Here is a 19,087-nt window from a genome sequence, read left to right as displayed (position 1 = left end):
AACTCATAGATATTATACCATTGTTATTAGAGTGCTCTACTCACAGAGAAATAACTTTGGAGTATTTTATACTGTCGAGTATAGCTCACCGAAATCTACATCTGTATGTTTGCTTAAAACGCAAATAAAACGTATCATGACCCATTTTCATAGCTTTGCGGACTTTACTAGTGTATACGGGTTTACTATATTTATTGCGCGGTTATACGAAGTTTACGAAGTACATTTCGCTGCAGAGAGCAGCTCTCGCGAATACGCGCTCATAATGCACGAATAACTTTGATAACAAGCTATAATTTCAGACAAATATTTGAGAGGTTGTTAATTGAATAATCCGAAAGTCGAGCGCTATGCTACCGACGATAGTCTCCGTTGTTTATCCATTTTCAATTTACTAGTATTATATTAGTCTTGATTGATAAAACGCACGAAACGATACGATTAAAATACAAAATAAACATATATAACTACTCTACATTTGTTAATAACTTTGCTTATATAAATTGATGATACTTATAGTACACAGATATCTACAATATATGTAGTATTATAAAATTACATATTGACATATGCATATATATATATATATATATATATATATATATATATATATATATATATTGATTAAATATATGTAAAATAAATAAATAAAAAATCGGAATATTTGCCGAGATTTAAAGTTAAAAAAATTAGCATTAATTGTTATGTAAAGACTTGATAAATCACAGATTTTTATATTTTAAAATAATATCTGTTTGAAATTTACAAAGCAAGATTTACAAATTACAAATTATGTCAATCGATAATATATATCAAATTATAATAAAATAATATTATATCAAATAAGAGATAATAAGATATAAAATCAAATCAAATAAATATCAAATTTTAATAAAATAATAAAAAATTACAAAGTAAGATTATATTATTATGTATTTAATCTGAAAAAGTTTTGTAATTTCAATATCTTATAAATTGCAAATTAATAATACAATTACTGCAAAATATGAACAAAAAATCTTTTATGTTGAATATTGATACATATGTATAGTATGTATCGTTGTTACACACAATGTGTATGTATGTATAAAAATATATGTATCGAAATTTCCATCGTCCATAATCCAAATGTGTATGTGTTCTGTGTGCGTATGCTTATAAATACACAGACACTTTATGTAAATTTACGATTGCGCGAAAGAGTCACGGTTGATTGTCGATGATTCAGTTTCCTCGCGCATGAACTTTTAGGTCGGTCTGTAACGCATAAAACATCCTGCGATAGTACCCGCGTAGATACCGCGTTGCGATAGTGCGTTCGTGGAATATAGAACCGAGTGAATAAGAATGGACACGGACAACGAATAGCACGGCATTGTCGTTTCATTCATTTCTACCGGATTCGCCGCCAACAGAACAGCGAGCCTAATGAAGTTTGCATATCTCATATGTGTTGAACGCCGCGTGTATCTTTTCAACAGTGCGTGTTCACTTAATAAATAAATGATCTTTTTTTCATTCGCGAAACGTCATCGTGCTCAATAACATCGCATAAACTTTAAAGCAAATTAACGATTCAGCTTGACTACTCGTGATATAATCAGAAGTGATTTAGACTGAATATAAATAATATTCTTGAAGAAATCTAATGAAAATACACACAGGATTATAATAAATCATTAATAATTTAGAAATTCATTTAGAATTATTGATATTAATAAAAATTAATAATTTTATCTTTAATTGCAAATTACGTTTCAAATTTCAATTTTTAAAACCGCAATTAATAATATGTAATTCATAAATTTTAATTTTCATTTATTAGAAGAAAATGTAATTATATTTGGAGAGAGAGAGAGAATTCCGCTTATTGTATGCAATATGTGGTTTGCAACGTCGCATAAATTATAATATATCGCGCTGTACATTAGGCGTATTTACGAGAGTCAAAACTTTCATGATAGTTTCTCCTCCGACGAAGGAAACCGCTGCCAAATGGACCGTCGACGTAAGTCTCGTCGTTTGGATGGTAACTCTGCGCGAGGAGGAATACCTCCGTAGACGAACCAGGTTGGCACACCAGCTCCTTCTTTTTTTGTCTTTTTCTACCTCTCATTCTTTTTCTCTCTCTTCTCTCCATTTGCGCATATAAATAGCGCGGTCCAAAATTATCGGGGCACTTCAGCGAACGGTGCCGCGAAAGTGGCGTCCGAGAACAGACCAGCGATTTCTGCTAGCTATAAAAATATATGCGGGAACTACGTGGACGTCCGATTGGCGACGTGCATTCTTTAACGAAAAGCACGATGAAAAATTATACGAAAAAACAGAGTGGATATAGAATTATTTATATTTTCTTAAAGCTTCCAATCTAAACTTATCTCAATCGAAAAAAAATGCAAAAATTAGAACGATTAAACAGAACGAAATGAATTTTTTTTTTATAATTAAATCTAAGCAAAGTTAAGTTTAAAGAGGAATGTAATAAATTTTATTGAAGTATAATATCGATACAATAAGTAAAGTTAAATTCTTCATGTTAAACTATTTATTATAATATTTAATTCGTTTTCAGTTGTTTTTATTTGTGTAAATATTAAATATTTATGGATTAAATATTTTATTTTTTTTTAAATAGCATTAAAAACTCAATATGTGAATAACATTTATTTATTAAAATTTGCTCTATTAAAAATACCGCAATATATTTCAGAGACAATAATAATCAAATTTGTAGGATTGCAGATTGTGAATTTTAACTAAAATGCTTACATCTCGATACTGAACTCAATAAAAAATTTAAAACATACGTGCTCTGCTCTATAATAATTTATACGTTGTAGAATGACACAATATACCGTAAAAAGTTTTTAACAATAACCAAAAAGGATATACAGATTTTTTAATTATAAAAAGAGAGAATTTATTATATATGCACAGCAGAAGAAAAAATATTAATATTAATTTTTTGTGAAAATAGTATTTAACTGCAAACTAAAACGAGTATTAAATTAAAAATAATTTTCACAATTTTGTATAATTACGTAACTTGAATCTTTCATATAAAAGATATGGATTAATCTCAAAACATCTTTATACAACTGCGGTGCATACTGATAACATAAGTTTAATAAGCGCATCAAATTTGAATTGTAATTCGAGTTGAAGGAATTGGCGTCAGCTGCATCCGATGACGCGGTCGGTAATTACATGATTAATCGACCTATATAGGTTGATAGCATTAAGAAAAAGAGAGGCAAGAATGTCGAGGAATTACAATTCTAACTAATTCCATAATAAGTAATTTATTGTTGATAAACCGCGACGGTGAGCAAACACGAAAGGTCTTGGTCGTTTATAAATAAAAATATGGGAGTAAAAAAAATCTTATGCTTATACGTAAATGGATCTGAACTATTGAACTCGCTCCTTCACTTCCGCTTTCGTGATGTTATATTATCGCATAATTCTGCGAGGATGATCTGTCTCGTCTTGAATATTGAATACGCAGATAATTGTGTTTAAAGCAATCCTCACTCAGACCTACATCGAATACGATTAAAATAACGAGATATTAATATTTATATTAATAATGTAAAGTTAATATGAATTTATATGTAAAATTCATTTTTAATTAGTCTATGCAATGTATATAATCTATATTATATAATCTATATATGTTCGATTTTTAATAGAATTACAAAAACTATTTATATGCACAATTCAATAATTTACTAACGTCTCAAAATTATTATATGTATGTAATATAAATATTATGTTTGTTTAATAGATGCTGAATATAATAGAAAGCTTATGCATCTTTATAAATATCTTAAATACTAAGAGAATCAAATTAATGTTACAGAGGATGTGTAAAATAACGCGTATTGGAAAGCATTATGTCATTAAAGTGAAATTTAGTAGAATCGACGCACCGCAAGATGCGTAATAGTTTCCTAAATGAATTATATATTTGCAGAATTCTTATGTGGTCACCGATATGTTTCCTATGTATTATGTTTCATTCTCGTTTTAAACACGACTCTATTATTTCTTTGCTGCGGAGAAATATCTATTGACAGATTATTATTAGCGATTATTCACACTACGTGAGTGTTTTCCCGATCGCACAAGTGAAGTGCGGGAAATATTAGCCAGTTATTTTTCTCTTTTGTACAGAATATATCATTAATGAATTAAATTGTTTAAATATTCGTTATATTTTTATTTTTTTATCAATTAATGATTTAATAAAAAAATTTATATTTTAATCTCAACCTTGTATGATAAAATTAATTGATGCGAATGCATTATTGTACGTATCTGGATGAATGAAAATAGAATGATATTAACTTAAATATATTTGAGATGTGTTTTATTTTTGTTACGTTTGATAGTGTTGAATTTACGAGAAATGGTAATTAATATTGCAATGCACATACACATGTTTTCTCTTAATCACTGATTAAACCACGTATTAATTTCGAATTATTTTTCGTTTCATTATCTTGTGTACATACAATTATATAATGTAAATTATAAATATTTTGAGTAACATCTAAAAATTGAATTTTTAATACAATTTTAACATAATATTTGATGACTTAACTGCGACTTCTTTCTCAACGCAATTATTCGTAACAAGTCATTTTTTAAACGTCATGTCATCGATGGAACATAATATAACGCCTACTAAACGAGAATCAGTATTTTCCTATCCCACACATGACATCAAGAGTGCATTAACGTCTATATATTTATGGAAACCTCGTAGCAACTTTATACAAAAATTTTCCAGTATTACGATATTTTACTCATGCGATCTCGAGCACTTTATGTGCAATCGTTGCCACGTGCGGTAACGACAGATATTATTCAAACCAGCGAACCTGTCATCCTCGTAAATCTGATGCGTCATTAGTGATTTACGTAATAAAAAAATCTTCTCACGTAATAAAAGTAATCGATTCAACGTCCGTTACTTTGGGGGTTTTGCGCATTTTCCCACATCAACAATCGCAGCATTTTGATGTGGTGCAGATAATCAGCAATTAAAATCGCTTAATCGATGTTGCGCACGTTTGCTTTGAAGAATTTTTCGCCGATTCGTGCTGAGAGTATCGAGAATTCTTTGTGAATCATTTTCCCCTCCTTGACATCGTGCACGACGACGTTCGTTCTCTGAATCACCTGAAAGTTTGCCATCCGATTGCCGTGCATGATGAGATCTCACCTTCTCTTCCTTTTTTTCCCCCAACTCCAATAGTCAGAAGTGATTAAATGTGCCGTGCTCTTTGCAGAGACCCACACTGTGGCGATGACAGACCCACAGCTGACCAACAACAACAATAACAACAACAACAATAATAACAATAACAACGATGGCGAGCCAAAGTACCTACACAAGAAGTTCAAGAAGATGGCGACGACCGAAATTGCGCCGAAGGTCGTCGAGTCTAGGAAGGAGACCACGGCGAACAACATCGCGCCTACCGAGACGCCCAAGCGAAAGGACGTCGACAAGGATGGTAAGGAGTCACAGAAAGAATCCGGCCAAAAACTCGAGGTTTCGCCGGAACCTGAGGGGACCGAACCCGCAGCCGAGTCTCGGAAGAGCGGTCATACCTGCCCTTACTGCAAGCTGACGTGCGCCAAGCCGAGTGTTCTTCAGAAACACATCAGGGCCCATACGAACGAGCGACCGTATCCATGCAAGCCTTGCGGATTTGCTTTCAAGACTAAATCGAATCTGTACAAGCACTGCAGGTCACGCTCTCACGCGCACAAAATGGAAAAGGGTGACAAGGTAGTTGATAAGTCATTATAAATTCATTAAAAATAATTTTAAGATATAGTTTCAAGATATAGATTTTTAATAAAAATTAGTTATTAATTCCGAGTCTTTTACTGGTAATATTATACTGATCGACGCAAAATTAGTTATTAATTATTAATCGAATAGAAGGTTTCTCTTACTTTTGATGTAACTTGGTTTAAATAATTCTATCTAACATTTTATTAAAATCTTGATTTTCTAAAATATAAGAGTTATTGTTAGAAATACAAAATTCAATTTTCAATGTAGCATTTTTGCAATTTGCAATTTGTAATAACAACTGAGAATTCACCAAGTAATTTAATATTATTATATATTTAACGCTAAGCATCACAACATTTTCCAATTTATATTTTTTTACAGATGTCTGAGGATTCCGATATAAGCCTATCGGACAGCGCCAGTAATGGCACTGGTACACCACCTCCACCTCCCGTTTCGACGCCCACGACGACGATGACAACAGTATCCACCGCCGCAGTTAAGATTGTGAAAACTGGCAAGATATACAAGCCGAAGTTTCAAGCTCGAACGGCCTTACAGTGCGTCAATAGTGATACGGAAACGTCTTCCTTATCGCCCAGTTCTTCCAGTAGTTCTTCCTCCTTCTCCTCCATGACTACTTCCGCTTCCAATTCCGTGAAGCCGAACGCGGAACAATTGCAAGAGCATATCGACAAGATCATCACAGATAATCAGGCGATTGTCGATGCAGTAGATCCACGTTTGCTTAAACTAATGCAGCGCCAGCAGAGTCTGGTGGAGACGAAACAATCATACGAGCAACAACCGTTGAACTTGTCTTCCACAGAGGAAACCTTGAGTAGCAGAAAGCGTTGCTACAGTGACAGCTGCGCTCAGGAAGCGAAAGAAGGCGCACACAATTCCGAAAGTTCGATCATCAAAGATCTCCTCCTGAAAACTCGTGATTTTACGAATGGATCAATACCGGAGATTACCTTGGAAAATTTCGTCTGTCCTACTTGCCATATTCCTTACACTAGCATAGATAACCTAGAGGCTCATCGTAAGTACTACTGTAAGGGTAGTCCCCGAAGAGGAACGAACTATCAAGAGCTGGAGAAACGAGACTCTGACTTTGACTCTAAGTCTTCCGATTACTACGGCATTTTACAGCCTTTACCATCACCGGGTCCTTTACTGGGTACTACTAGACTGGTCGACGCGTATGTTCCACCTATCAAGAAGCAGAGAATGGAATCTGTGCCAACCAGCTTGAGGTCGCTGGAGGAACTTAGTAAATACCCACGTCCGAATTCACTACAGATGTTCGGCGGCGAGGTGAAAATCCTCGACAACACGGGCGAAACGAAAACGATGCGGATCGAGCCGCGACAGACCAATTCACCTACGAACGATCACATAATTGATTCTAACTGCGTGACCTCGGAGACGGCGTCAATAGTGGTGAGGTCGGGACTTCATTCCGGTGGTACCATGCTGCATAAGTCGTTAAGCATACCGGCCAGTACACCCAATCCTTCCATATCCCTGTCTAATACGTCGAAGATTGCATCATCCATCATACCGAACATATCAACTCCAAATATAGCGCCTACCATGTCTTACAACTACTTGGAGCCGCAACTGAATCCATTGACGAGTATCACTGCCTACAACCCGTTGACTTTGCCGCAAACAGGCATCACGAGCATTCTCCACGGCGACAAAGTGATACGTTATGTACCTGGCATTCCCGGACCGCACACTCTGACCGGTACGCCGACCATAGACATATCTCCAAATATAACGGCCGGCGAAGCCGAATACAAGGTGATACCAGGTTTACCGGGCTTGCACATGGTACATCAGCCGCTGGACCTGGCCAATTCTATGAGGATGCAACCTAGTACAGTACAGTCCAGCATACCCGATTCATTACCTGGACACGGTTCTTCCGTATTGGACCAGCCTCTGGACCTAGCCAGTCCGGCGAAAGAGTCGGCAAAGATTAGTTTTAAAACTCCCAGCGTCGACTGTCTGAAGAGCGGCTTGACCAGTCCTAAAGTTCCTAGTGTCAAGGTTGAGACCTCGACGGATAAGCATCGCGTGAGACTAATGACGATGTCTATTAATAAACCGGAGCTAGATCGTCATATCAAGAATAATGTGAAATACAAAGGTATAGAGAGTCCGCGAGAAAGGAGGGAGTTCGCGTATGATAAGAGTCCGAAGCTAGACAAGGCTTTTAGTTATCCGAACGGTGCAAACTCTGCGATTTCGAGTTCTTACAGTAAGTTAAAATACACGAATAAGGTTCTTTTGGAAAACCAGAAGAAGCTTTCCAATTGGGGCGTCAACGAGATAGATGCCGGCAGAGTAGCACCGGTAGAGACGCCGCACATCGCAATCTCTAAGTACGAGCTACCATCTCACGAGAATGGTCGATTAAAGAATAGCATCCCTTCAGATGTACGTGGATGGTCCAACGTGGATAATTACATGTTCAACGGGGCCAAAATAAAAGCCGACAACGCACCGTCGGTGATACTTGTAAACTTAGATTCTTCCAAAACAGAAGTGCCAACAAAAACTTCCACAGAGTTAGTTGTTAAAGACAAACAACCCGAAGCCAAATCGCCAAAGAGCGGTGGCGATATCGCTAAGGAAGCGACTAACGTTAACAAGTTTTTGAGACCTACGTCTTTACCACTAAAACCCGGCACTTTCACGCCGAAGAAACATCACGGAATTACGCCTACAGCGAACACGCTTCCTCTCATCAGCCCGGAAACACCTCGACCGAAAAAGTCATACGGACAATTGTATTTGAACGGACACGCCTACACATATCTAGGATTAAAGTGTTCCACCAGAGTGTTCTATTGCACTCTAAATCGACCACAGCCGATGTACGTTACGCAGCAGCATGGTCTATCGATGTATTCTAACTGGAAAAGTAAGGAAGCGCCGCTAGAAGTTGACATGGCGCATTACGATTCTCGGCACAGGCCTCTTAATTACACGATCGCGTGGAAGAAGCAAGAAGATATTTTGACTCATTCCTCGCAAAGACCAACTACTCCCACCAGTTCAGACAGCGGATTGGAAAGTGATATGCAGGAAAAAGCGAAGAGAATAAAAATATTTGACGGAGGTTTCGAGAGTAATGAGGATTATACTTATGTACGTGGAAGAGGTGAGTAACGTTTAAATTGTGTTATTTTATTGAAAATAAAACAAAATTTGCAAAAAATTTTTTTAACAATGTTTTAAGATCATGCGTAATATGTAATAATTTTAAACAAGGACAACTAATAGCTAAATAATTAATACGATAGCACAAATAAAAACAAAAAATTAATCTGCTGAATTTCTATTTAATTATTAAATATTTCAGTTTCTTTCGGATTATGCTCAGTAAATATTAATATTATTTTGTATAAATAGTAATATTATTTTGTTGTATAATATTAATATATAAATATAATATTATAATGTTATTTACTAAGGATAATCCGAAACGGAACTAAAATGTTTAACAATTAAATAGAAATTTAAAAAGATTAATTTTTTTGTTTTTATTTGTACTCTTTTAATTGTACTGTATCGCGCTCGGTTATTATTTTCCCTTGTTTATGTTTTCATTAGATACAGCCTTTCATTGCTTTGTATGATGACATTTTATTTCTTTCTCTTTTTTTTATTAATTTAATTTAATTTTGTAATAAGCTATAATTTAATTTTAATTTATAATTTAATCTATAATTTTATATTAATTTTCGTTAATAAGATTTTTGAAACATACATGTAATTTGAGACATAAAAAACTTTAATTATCTCTATGTATTTTATGAAAGGTCGAGGACGCTATGTTTGCGAAGAATGTGGTATTCGTTGTAAGAAACCGTCTATGTTAAAAAAACATATCAGAACACATACAGATGTTAGACCATACACCTGTAAACACTGTACATTTAGGTAAGCTCTTTAGATTTTTTCATATGACAAAAATACCATATAATTTCTGTTAATTTCTTTAGTGTTTATCACGTAATTTTAACTATTTATGTGATAGTTTCAAGACGAAAGGTAACCTTACGAAGCATATGAAATCCAAGGCTCATTATAAAAAGTGCGTGGAATTTGGAGTGGTACCGGTTCCCACAACCGTCTGTGATGAGAATATTGACAAGGAGGCCATTGCGCGATTAGCGGCCGGTGGCGGTAATACGGAAGAATCCTCAGAAGAGGAAGAAGATAGTGATGGCGAAGAGAGCGAAGAATCTGGTAGCGAGGAGCAAGAAGCCGCGCAAAGTCTACTGAGTCTTTCGCATAATGCGAGGAACAGATTGCCGGGTTTGTTGCCAGGCAGACCTACGACATATCCATATGCGCTAACCTTACCAACGACCTCTACGGTGGATATTGTATCCACTGCAACGAATACATTGATTGTGAGCAGCCAAAGTATCACCACGCAAGAAACGGCTCTAATACAAAATGAATTATCGCACCGTTACTATTTTCCATCGAACCGCGATGTAGAAGAGACGAGAATCAGCGTCATACAATCATCGAAAAAAGATGATTCTGACTTGGAGATCGAGGAGATTACTGATGTTACAGAGTCACGCCATCAACAGCTTTCGCAGCCCATGGATCTCACGACGAAGCAGACGTCTCAATTGTTGCTCTCGCCAATCTCTCAAAAATCTAAACCAGCGGACATATTGACTCCCGTTTCAGAACCAGTCTTATTGCAGACAATAGTCCAGACAATGGAGCGGTTGCCTATACAAGGAGAATGGAAACCAAACGCGGAAGGTCAAATGTTACAGGCGTATCTTACAGAAAGACACATGATGGACAGCAAAATGAAGCAGCAGTATCGTGTAGGAAGTACTAAGTTGGACAACAAACAAATACAAGAAAGAGATATTTATCCGCGGCATCAAGACTTCAATAGAACCAGACACATGGATTCCAACGGTATTCTGTCAGTGACATACACCGATCCAAGTAAAATGCATATTGTTATGGAAGATAGAATTAAGCATACGACAAAACATACTAGTGACGACATTAAGATGGAAATTAGAGAGAAAATTTATTTAAATAATATGGCAGTGGAGAGACGAATGTTCGACTACGAGACTGTTCACAAGGATAAAGAACAATCTAATCGCCTGATTTCTGATCGTGAAAATTTTGAGCTTGGTCTAACTAACGGTCCCACTGGTGCAAGACCGAATATCGAATATAGTCTATCTATGACCAAGACGAATAGCTCAATGGAAAGATCGAATTGTTCTACTGCATCTATCCGTAGCACGCCTAGTATCGACTCTCATTCACCGAAATCTTTGAATATGGATAATCGACCACCGTTGATGCAACACACGAACAACGAGATTGACAGAAGTTCTATGTTCAACGCGATGAAAATGATGAGTGAGGTAGAAAGGTCTAGAGAATGTCATACTGTCAATCAGGAAGTAAGGCCTGTAAATGAGATGAGACTCACGACTAACGATAGTCGAATGCAAAGTCCACGAAATCTCGATCTAAGACCGCCCAGTAGAGAGATCAGAACGCCTGGTCAAGAATATAGAACGCAAAATCACGAGCTAAGGCTACCAAGTCAGCAGGAATACAAAATGCGTGGTCAAGAGATACGATCACCTAGTCGTGAATACAAGCCATCATTCGCTCACGAAATGCAAGTTATCCAGGAGCTTATGCCGTCGACAAACATAGAAATAAGACAAACAAATTCAGATAATAGGCCGCCGAGCAGTGAGATGAGAGCTCTTTTGGAATATAGAGCGCAGCCTCAAGATCCTCGTGCCAACTTCGAGATGATGCAGTCGCACGAACTGCCTAAGTCGCAAAACGTCGACGCAAGAAATACATCGCCGCAGGAAGTACAATTCTCTCAAACCATCTACTACGATGCAAAACAGACCGTTGATACCGTTAAACAAAATACAGCAGATAATATGAAGCGAGCAGTAGCCAGGAAGATAGTCGTCGGCGGCCCAGATTTTCGATCGCCGTCACCGAATACAGGAAATCCGAAACCACAAGCAGAATTTTTACAACCATCGAGTGGGCCACCGCCTAACTATGTTAGGTAAATGAAATGTTTATTATTTTATTAATGCTAATTCGATGCATAATATATATATATATATATGATATATTAAATATATTACATTATTATTTATTAAAAATAGATCGAGAAAGAAAAAGTACGACAATACAAAAATTAAAAAAATTAATAAAATGTAATTTTTACTTTTGTTAAAAAAAAATATAAAAATTTTCAATATGTATGTGCATATGCATACAATACATAGAAATATTATATACATATAATAACTTTTTATGTAAATATCCGTATACACAAATGTAAATTCGAGTCGTGTCCTCGACTTATAAAATTAAATCTTTCATCAAAAACCTTTTATTTATATGATTAATTGACAATTAAATTTTCTGACTCGTAATTTTTAGATCTACATGCTTAATCTAAGCTACATTTATCAAAACAATTTTGATTATAAAAACTGAGATATATTATATATAGATTTTATGTAATTACAGTTTGACAGAGGATGGTAGGAGTATATGTGGAATTTGTAACAAGGTGTTCAATAGGCCTAGTCAGTTACGGTTGCATATCAATATTCATTATTTTGAGCGGCCATTTAGATGCGAAAGTTGTGCAGTTTCCTTTCGGACTAAAGGCCATTTAACAAAACACGAGAGATCCGTTTCTCATCATAATAAGGTAAGACAAAATTTATTTTCACATGAGTAATATTATATAATTTTTAGCCTTAAATTATATATATATAATTTAAGGCTAAAAATTATATAATATTACTCATGTGGATATGTGTGTGTGTGTGTGTGTGTGTATATATATATATATATATATATATATATATATATATATATATATATATACTATAAATATATATATATATATATATATATATACAATAAATATTTCATTATAGGTCAGTATGACTTCCACATTTGGTGCAGCGACTAGCAGCAATCCCAGGCCTTTCAAATGTACAGACTGTAAGATAGCATTCAGAATACACGGACATTTAGCCAAGCATCTTCGTAGCAAGATGCACATTATGAAGTTAGAATGCTTGGGCAAATTACCATTTGGAACATTTGCAGAAATGGAAAGATCCGGTGTTAACTTGAATTGACATCGACACGACAGACTGTGATAATAGTCTTAATAGTCTGCAGGTTCGTACAAAACAAACTACGCGCATTTCTTAAATCTAACAAAGAAAATATCAATTTAAAAAAACGTGTTTTTCTTGATAGATATTGGCTCAGAGATTATGCGGGAAGGATCCTGCTAAAATCGCGCAATGGGATTCGGAAACTATGCCCGGGCCGGTTGTGAGCGGTGGCGAGACTTCGTCGGATGAAGGTGAACCTATACCGCAACACGCACTTCACGCACAATATGTAAAAGCATCGGACGCGGACGTTTCCCGATCATATCATGTGCCAATCATTACCGAAGAACCGAAAGCCATTAATGATGCTCGTCTACGCAGTCCTCAGTTCAATCAGCAGAGGCGTGATTACGCTATTAAAGAGCAACGAACAATCCCGGCCATTGTTTCGATGGAAGACACGAGGGCAGAAGACAATTTACAATCATACAAGTGCCAAGTTTGCTCTGTATCTATGCGTACCATAAATGAGTTACAGGTACACCGTTTTGTTGAACATAATATTGAAACAGATTCTAGTACAAATATCCACGGAGATAGGAGTGCGGGTAAATGTAATAGGGAAAAAGAAAATACTCAGAAAAGAATTGTAGAAGAATCTGCAGTAAAGGAAGATATATAGTGCCAAAACGATATAGTATGCTAAAGAATTTGTTTGAATGGTGTCTACAATGTTACACACTTCGAAAATTTGGTTTTAAGGTATAATATAATGTCCTATACAAAACACATCACAGATATCTTACAGAGAGAAAAGTCTCGTGCCAGACGTCCTAAAACAATATTTTAAATGGTATAATATTTTATGTTTGGGGAGAAACATTTTTTCAAAGTTAACGTATTAATGCATGTTGAACGCTTGCAAAGGGATAGATGAATCGCATTGTTTGTATTTAAAGAATTGCGTTTAATATAAATTTGCAATTTTATGTTGCCGGAGTATTTCGCAAATTTCTGAGGATTTTACAAAATTTATCAGAGAAATGTAAAAGACATGGACATCGTAAAGATATCGCGTAAATATTATATGTGTAATAACATAAATTAAGACGTACTGTCTCCATCATCTTTCTTCTACTACAGGTATCGGTTCACTTATAATTGCCTGTATTGCAAACAGCTCTAACGCGATATAATCGCTTGTACAGTTCTCTTGTAAGAATCTTTTCGCTCTTCCTCAAAAAAACCGGCATGATATAACGCATAAGTAAAAAGAAAAAAAACCGTAGCTCGAGTACATGATAATAATTATAATATTTATACACAACAGTATCTCTTGTAGCGAGCATGACGTGCAATGAACTAGCATGTGATTCTGTATTTAAAGTGCAAATGTTGCTTTCAACATGTTGAAGAGTATTCTAATATTACACTTTAAATTGATATGAAGCTTATATACATATATACTATATATTATATATATTTGTATATTAGTATGAACAACTATGAGAGTTATTGTTGATATAAGAGGAATGTGTTTGTATATATTTATGTATAATATAATGTAAGGAATCATGTTAGTCTCTATTATAGTTTTAAGAAAAATCAGAAATCAGAAATTGTATCGGTTGCTCAGATTACTTATAAATTTATAAGCGCTTTTATTAAATGCGGCAAATTTTTTTGTTTTCATGTCTTGAAAGATTTTCTTACAAGTAAATAGGATGTGATGAGTATATCTACTTTGATTTTATCAAAAACTAGATGTTTAGTTATCTCTATATTTTACATCTTATATTAAAATTTAAATTTTAATTGATCTTACTCGTTGTGCTCTGAGGGACCGATTTGCTGATTCTGCTTAAGATATTTAAAAAGCCAGATACCTTCCATGAGCAACAGCTACCGTATTTTATAATTAACTATCTATCTCTCTATAATGCTATATGCAGTTATATCTCACTCAAGCACGAAAATGTCTTTCCTATACCGCATAATCAGACACTGTTTATCACAATTCGTACCTAGATGTGCTTGAGCTAAGATAATAGAGATACGGATATATGGAATGACTGCACAATTGTATACAATGAGGTCCAGTCTGACAATGAATGATTGTCACCGACGATATCAATGTAGCATAGTCTAACATAGCATTTTGGATGTATATCTATTATCTATATAATTCTGTCGACTCCAACTGCAAAACTACATACGAGCTTCCAAGATGTACATGTGTTCTATGTACCCAAAATGCCAAGCCAACAAATTTGCGTTTGAAGAGATCAGAGAAAACATATGATACATTAAAGTTGACTTTCAATATAAATGATTATACGATTTTTCCATGCGGAATGATGCGATATTTTGCAAAATACGTGTAATATACGTCTTCCTTGACTATTTGCATGTATGCTTATATGTGATTTTGAAAAAATGTACTTTTGCCAAATTATAGATTCATATTTTTAATATATTTTCAAAACGTAGTCGTTCATAGAAAAATATCAGGTATCTTCAAATGTATACATATCATATCCACTGATCTCTCGATATTAACCGAGACAATGGATGGCTATGCGTTTTATCATTTGATCAAATCGATTATCGTACAGTACAAGTTAGATTTACTTGGATAATGGACTTACAGTTTAAGCGTCTCTGTTTATACGAGGCGAGATTCTTCTCCAAACGGGAAAATCGAATCCTGTCTTTAAACACATGTGCGTGATTACGATTTTCGTTCAAAGTCACACCCGTGAAACTTTACGGTCACAAAAAAAGCACAAAACTATGCAGAAAATCACGGAAAATTCATTTACGATCCGAAAATTCACTTGCACCCGCGAAAAGCGCGACCGCGACCCGCGACACGTATGCACTCTGAACATTGTCGCGATTCAAATTCTACAACGTTAAACTGAACGAAAAATATTACATAACAATATCTGTGAAATGAAATAATATCATGTTAATTGTTTAACTTAAAAATTGTTAAAAGATTTTTACAGATCTCGAAATTTTGTTATAATAACTTTTTTTTACGTAATGTCATATATGGTTTCAAGATAAGTGATTCTATTTGATTTACGTTGTCTAAATCGCAAAGTATGATATATATATATCATCACAATATGATGATTTTGAAATATATAGGAAAGAATATTGATTATAATTTTTATATATTTCAATTAATTTTTTTTTATAAGCTTTTTATATTTTAATCATAGTTCACAAGTGACAGAGCGATCAATGTATATTTCTAAATAGCGGATTTCGAAAATATCTCATAATAAGTAATGATTGAGATTTTCTTGATTATATAATACATCGGTCATCCAATTCAAGAAGCCAACGGAAGAATAATTTTAATTATAAACTAGAGATATATATGAAAATTAAATAAAAAAAGAAAAAATATATTTATCAGAAATGATATATATTTTAAATCTTAAATATCTTTTGAAAAGGAAAATTTGTTACTTTCTTGGTTTGAACGATCGATACGCTATTCTAATTGTTATTTTCGTCAATATTTTGGAAAACATTCAGCCGTATAATTCACGAACATGCGTTTAATGTATTTTTTATATTCTAATGTCTTCCTTTGCATATATATCCTAGACAAAACATAATATTTATAAATATTCATAATATTTTTACTATTTACTTTTTTAAAATATATAAATATTTTATACACATTTTTATACATTAAGAGAAAAAATTATATTCGATATATTAAAAAATAGATTAAATATTTTATATATTTATGGTAAACAAAAAAAATATTTATAACAATATTTTGTATCTCTCAAATATTTGCCGAGATATTTATGATAAATCTTTATGATTTGTTCAATCTAAGATTATAAAAATATTTATAAAATATTTAAATAATTATAAATATTTCTTATGTATTTTGTAAATATTATGTGTTGTCTAGGATTAAATCATCTGATATAATTTATTCATTAAGACGGTACATAGAAATTTTTTTTGCCATATTAAAATTCGACTAAATAGAGCCTATATTTGCGATAAGTACTAAAAGAACCATATTATAAACTAATATCCTAAAGTAAGTACAAGTATATAAAAAAACGGAATATATTTATTATTGAGAGTGTGTATATACGCTCTCATCTACAGTTTACACGAAAAAAGTTGGCTTGGCTTCCTTCAGACTCAGTATTAGATTTTGAGAATAATGGACAGAAAAGAATAGTCGCGGAAAAGCTTGTACAGCTTCTAGATGGTTTTATAACGGTTTATGTTTTTTATGCAGACGAATTGGCGTTCGACACTCGATTTCACGAGGTGTTTCCGAAGAAACTTTTTGCTCGCCTCTAATCCCCTCTCCCATTTCCATATTTTTGTGGTAATTTAAATGATTTAAATTTTATATACATACGCATTGTGTAAACGATGACACAAATACCTGGCAATATAGTATTTTATATGTATTATAGATCTTTAAGATTTTATAAATGTTCTTCCGCGCACGCAAAAGAGTGTGAGAGAGAGAGAGAGAGTGTGTGTGTGTGTGTATGTGTGAGAGACAGAGAGAGAGAGAGAAAGAGGATGTGAAAAGAGAGTAATTCATCTTTATGCTCTATAAAATGTTGTATACTTCTATGAGTTACGACTGTTTCAACAAATCACCTGTGGTTTGAGCAACTTTATCATGAAAACTTTTAATTGAATCCAACTGCATTGGGCTTTTTGGCCCATCAATATCAGACAATGGGACCGGAATGATAATTTTATAAGTGTATACTTGAGAATGATAGCAAATGGATTTTATGAATGCCAACGAGTTTTGTCAGTGTCATCGTTACTTTTCTTTCTGATTCTGTGAATTCTGTTAAACTATTGATGAGAATATATAATTTTTATTTATTGTAAATAAAAGAAAAAACATTGCTGAAAGAGTGTTTTATATATTATGCATTCTGAATTGATAACATAAACACACAGATTTGATCAAGTAATGATATTACTCTTTATTGGTCCAGAGATTGTAATGCAAATTATATAGAAAAAAGTTCATAATATGAATATGGTTTTATACAGTGATTTTGCAAAACTGAAAGTACAACTCTAAGAACAGAGGCAATGTGGGACAGGAATAAAAAGTTAATTTCCACAAAAACTCTACTGTTTATTCAAAATTAAGGAACCCTCTATATATAACTTATAATAAATATTTTAAGAACTTATAAATTCATGAAATGAACTTCATTGTACATTTATTGTTCATGACTTGTGTGCTTATCGTGCATCAAACACAACGACTAAAGGTTAAATTAAGGAAAATTCTCAATATTTAGATTTAAGATTATTATAATTAAATTAATTTTAAAAATATAAAAAAGGATACGTCTTTTAGTGCGCTTCTTGTACATAATTCGATATCCACATTCTCTACATCGAATTGGATCTCTGGAACGTATCTCATTATCGTGATGACACTCTAAAAAATAACAAATTTTAAACTTGATTACAATATAAACAAATAGAGATAATTATAACAAATATAATATCCTCTCTTAAATGATGCAATATCATGTAATTCTATATAATTATTAGGGTGCAAAATGTTCTAGAAATTTCAAACAATTCTTGAAGAAAATGTGTAAATACAATTTTGTTAATTTCAATTGATACAATTTATAAAATTTTTTAATAAACTAATTATAAAAAAGACGTATACATATACAAATATATTATTATATATTTAATAAAAATATTGGTAAACATCAAGATTTTCTTTGTGAAAAAGAGGTTAAGAAATAATTGATGAACATGCTTTTACCTCCACAAATATATACCATAGTCGGTTTTTGTGTAGATTCAGATTTGCTAGATTCCATTTTAACACAGTTGTAATATTTTTCTCCTTTTTCTTTGTAATTCAACTGATATCGGGTAATATAAATGCATAAATAAGTTGTAAACAACACTGTATGAAATTATAGTATTGAATTTAATGGAAGCGTCCAGAAGTATCAAGAATCAAGATTCGTATAAAGTTATTCTCCTGAGTTCTTCGACTGTACTCGAAAAGCTACTG

General features: G+C 33.6%; 2 protein-coding genes across 2 annotated transcripts in view; one reads left to right on the top strand and one right to left on the bottom strand.

Annotated features, from left to right (window-relative positions):
* Shn (zinc finger protein schnurri) overlaps positions 1-18,388 on the top strand; it is a 30,730-nt gene extending 12,342 nt beyond the window's left edge. Inside the window, 8 exon segments of the mRNA XM_072907404.1 lie at positions 5,301-5,806; positions 6,200-8,996; positions 9,658-9,778; positions 9,876-11,933; positions 12,407-12,593; positions 12,826-13,029; positions 13,031-13,075; positions 13,157-18,388. Of these exon segments, the coding sequence (XP_072763505.1) occupies positions 5,301-5,806; positions 6,200-8,996; positions 9,658-9,778; positions 9,876-11,933; positions 12,407-12,593; positions 12,826-13,029; positions 13,031-13,075; positions 13,157-13,696 (6,458 nt within the window). The 3' untranslated portion in view covers positions 13,697-18,388.
* On the bottom strand, positions 18,155-19,031 carry Rpb12 (DNA-directed RNA polymerases I, II, and III subunit Rpb12). Its single transcript, XM_072907418.1, has 3 exons — positions 18,830-19,031; positions 18,395-18,487; positions 18,155-18,308 (listed from the first exon to the last, which is right to left on the bottom strand). Exons 1-3 carry the CDS (start codon positions 18,885-18,887, stop codon positions 18,286-18,288), a joined length of 174 nt encoding a protein of 57 aa, XP_072763519.1. The 5' UTR covers positions 18,888-19,031; the 3' UTR covers positions 18,155-18,285.
* Positions 19,032-19,087: the final 56 nt, after the last annotated feature.

Source organism: Anoplolepis gracilipes, chromosome 2 (genome assembly GCF_047496725.1).
Source record: "Anoplolepis gracilipes chromosome 2, ASM4749672v1, whole genome shotgun sequence".
NCBI classification, from domain to species: Eukaryota; Metazoa; Arthropoda; class Insecta; order Hymenoptera; family Formicidae; genus Anoplolepis; species Anoplolepis gracilipes.
This window is presented reverse-complemented; position numbering and strand designations above follow the sequence as displayed.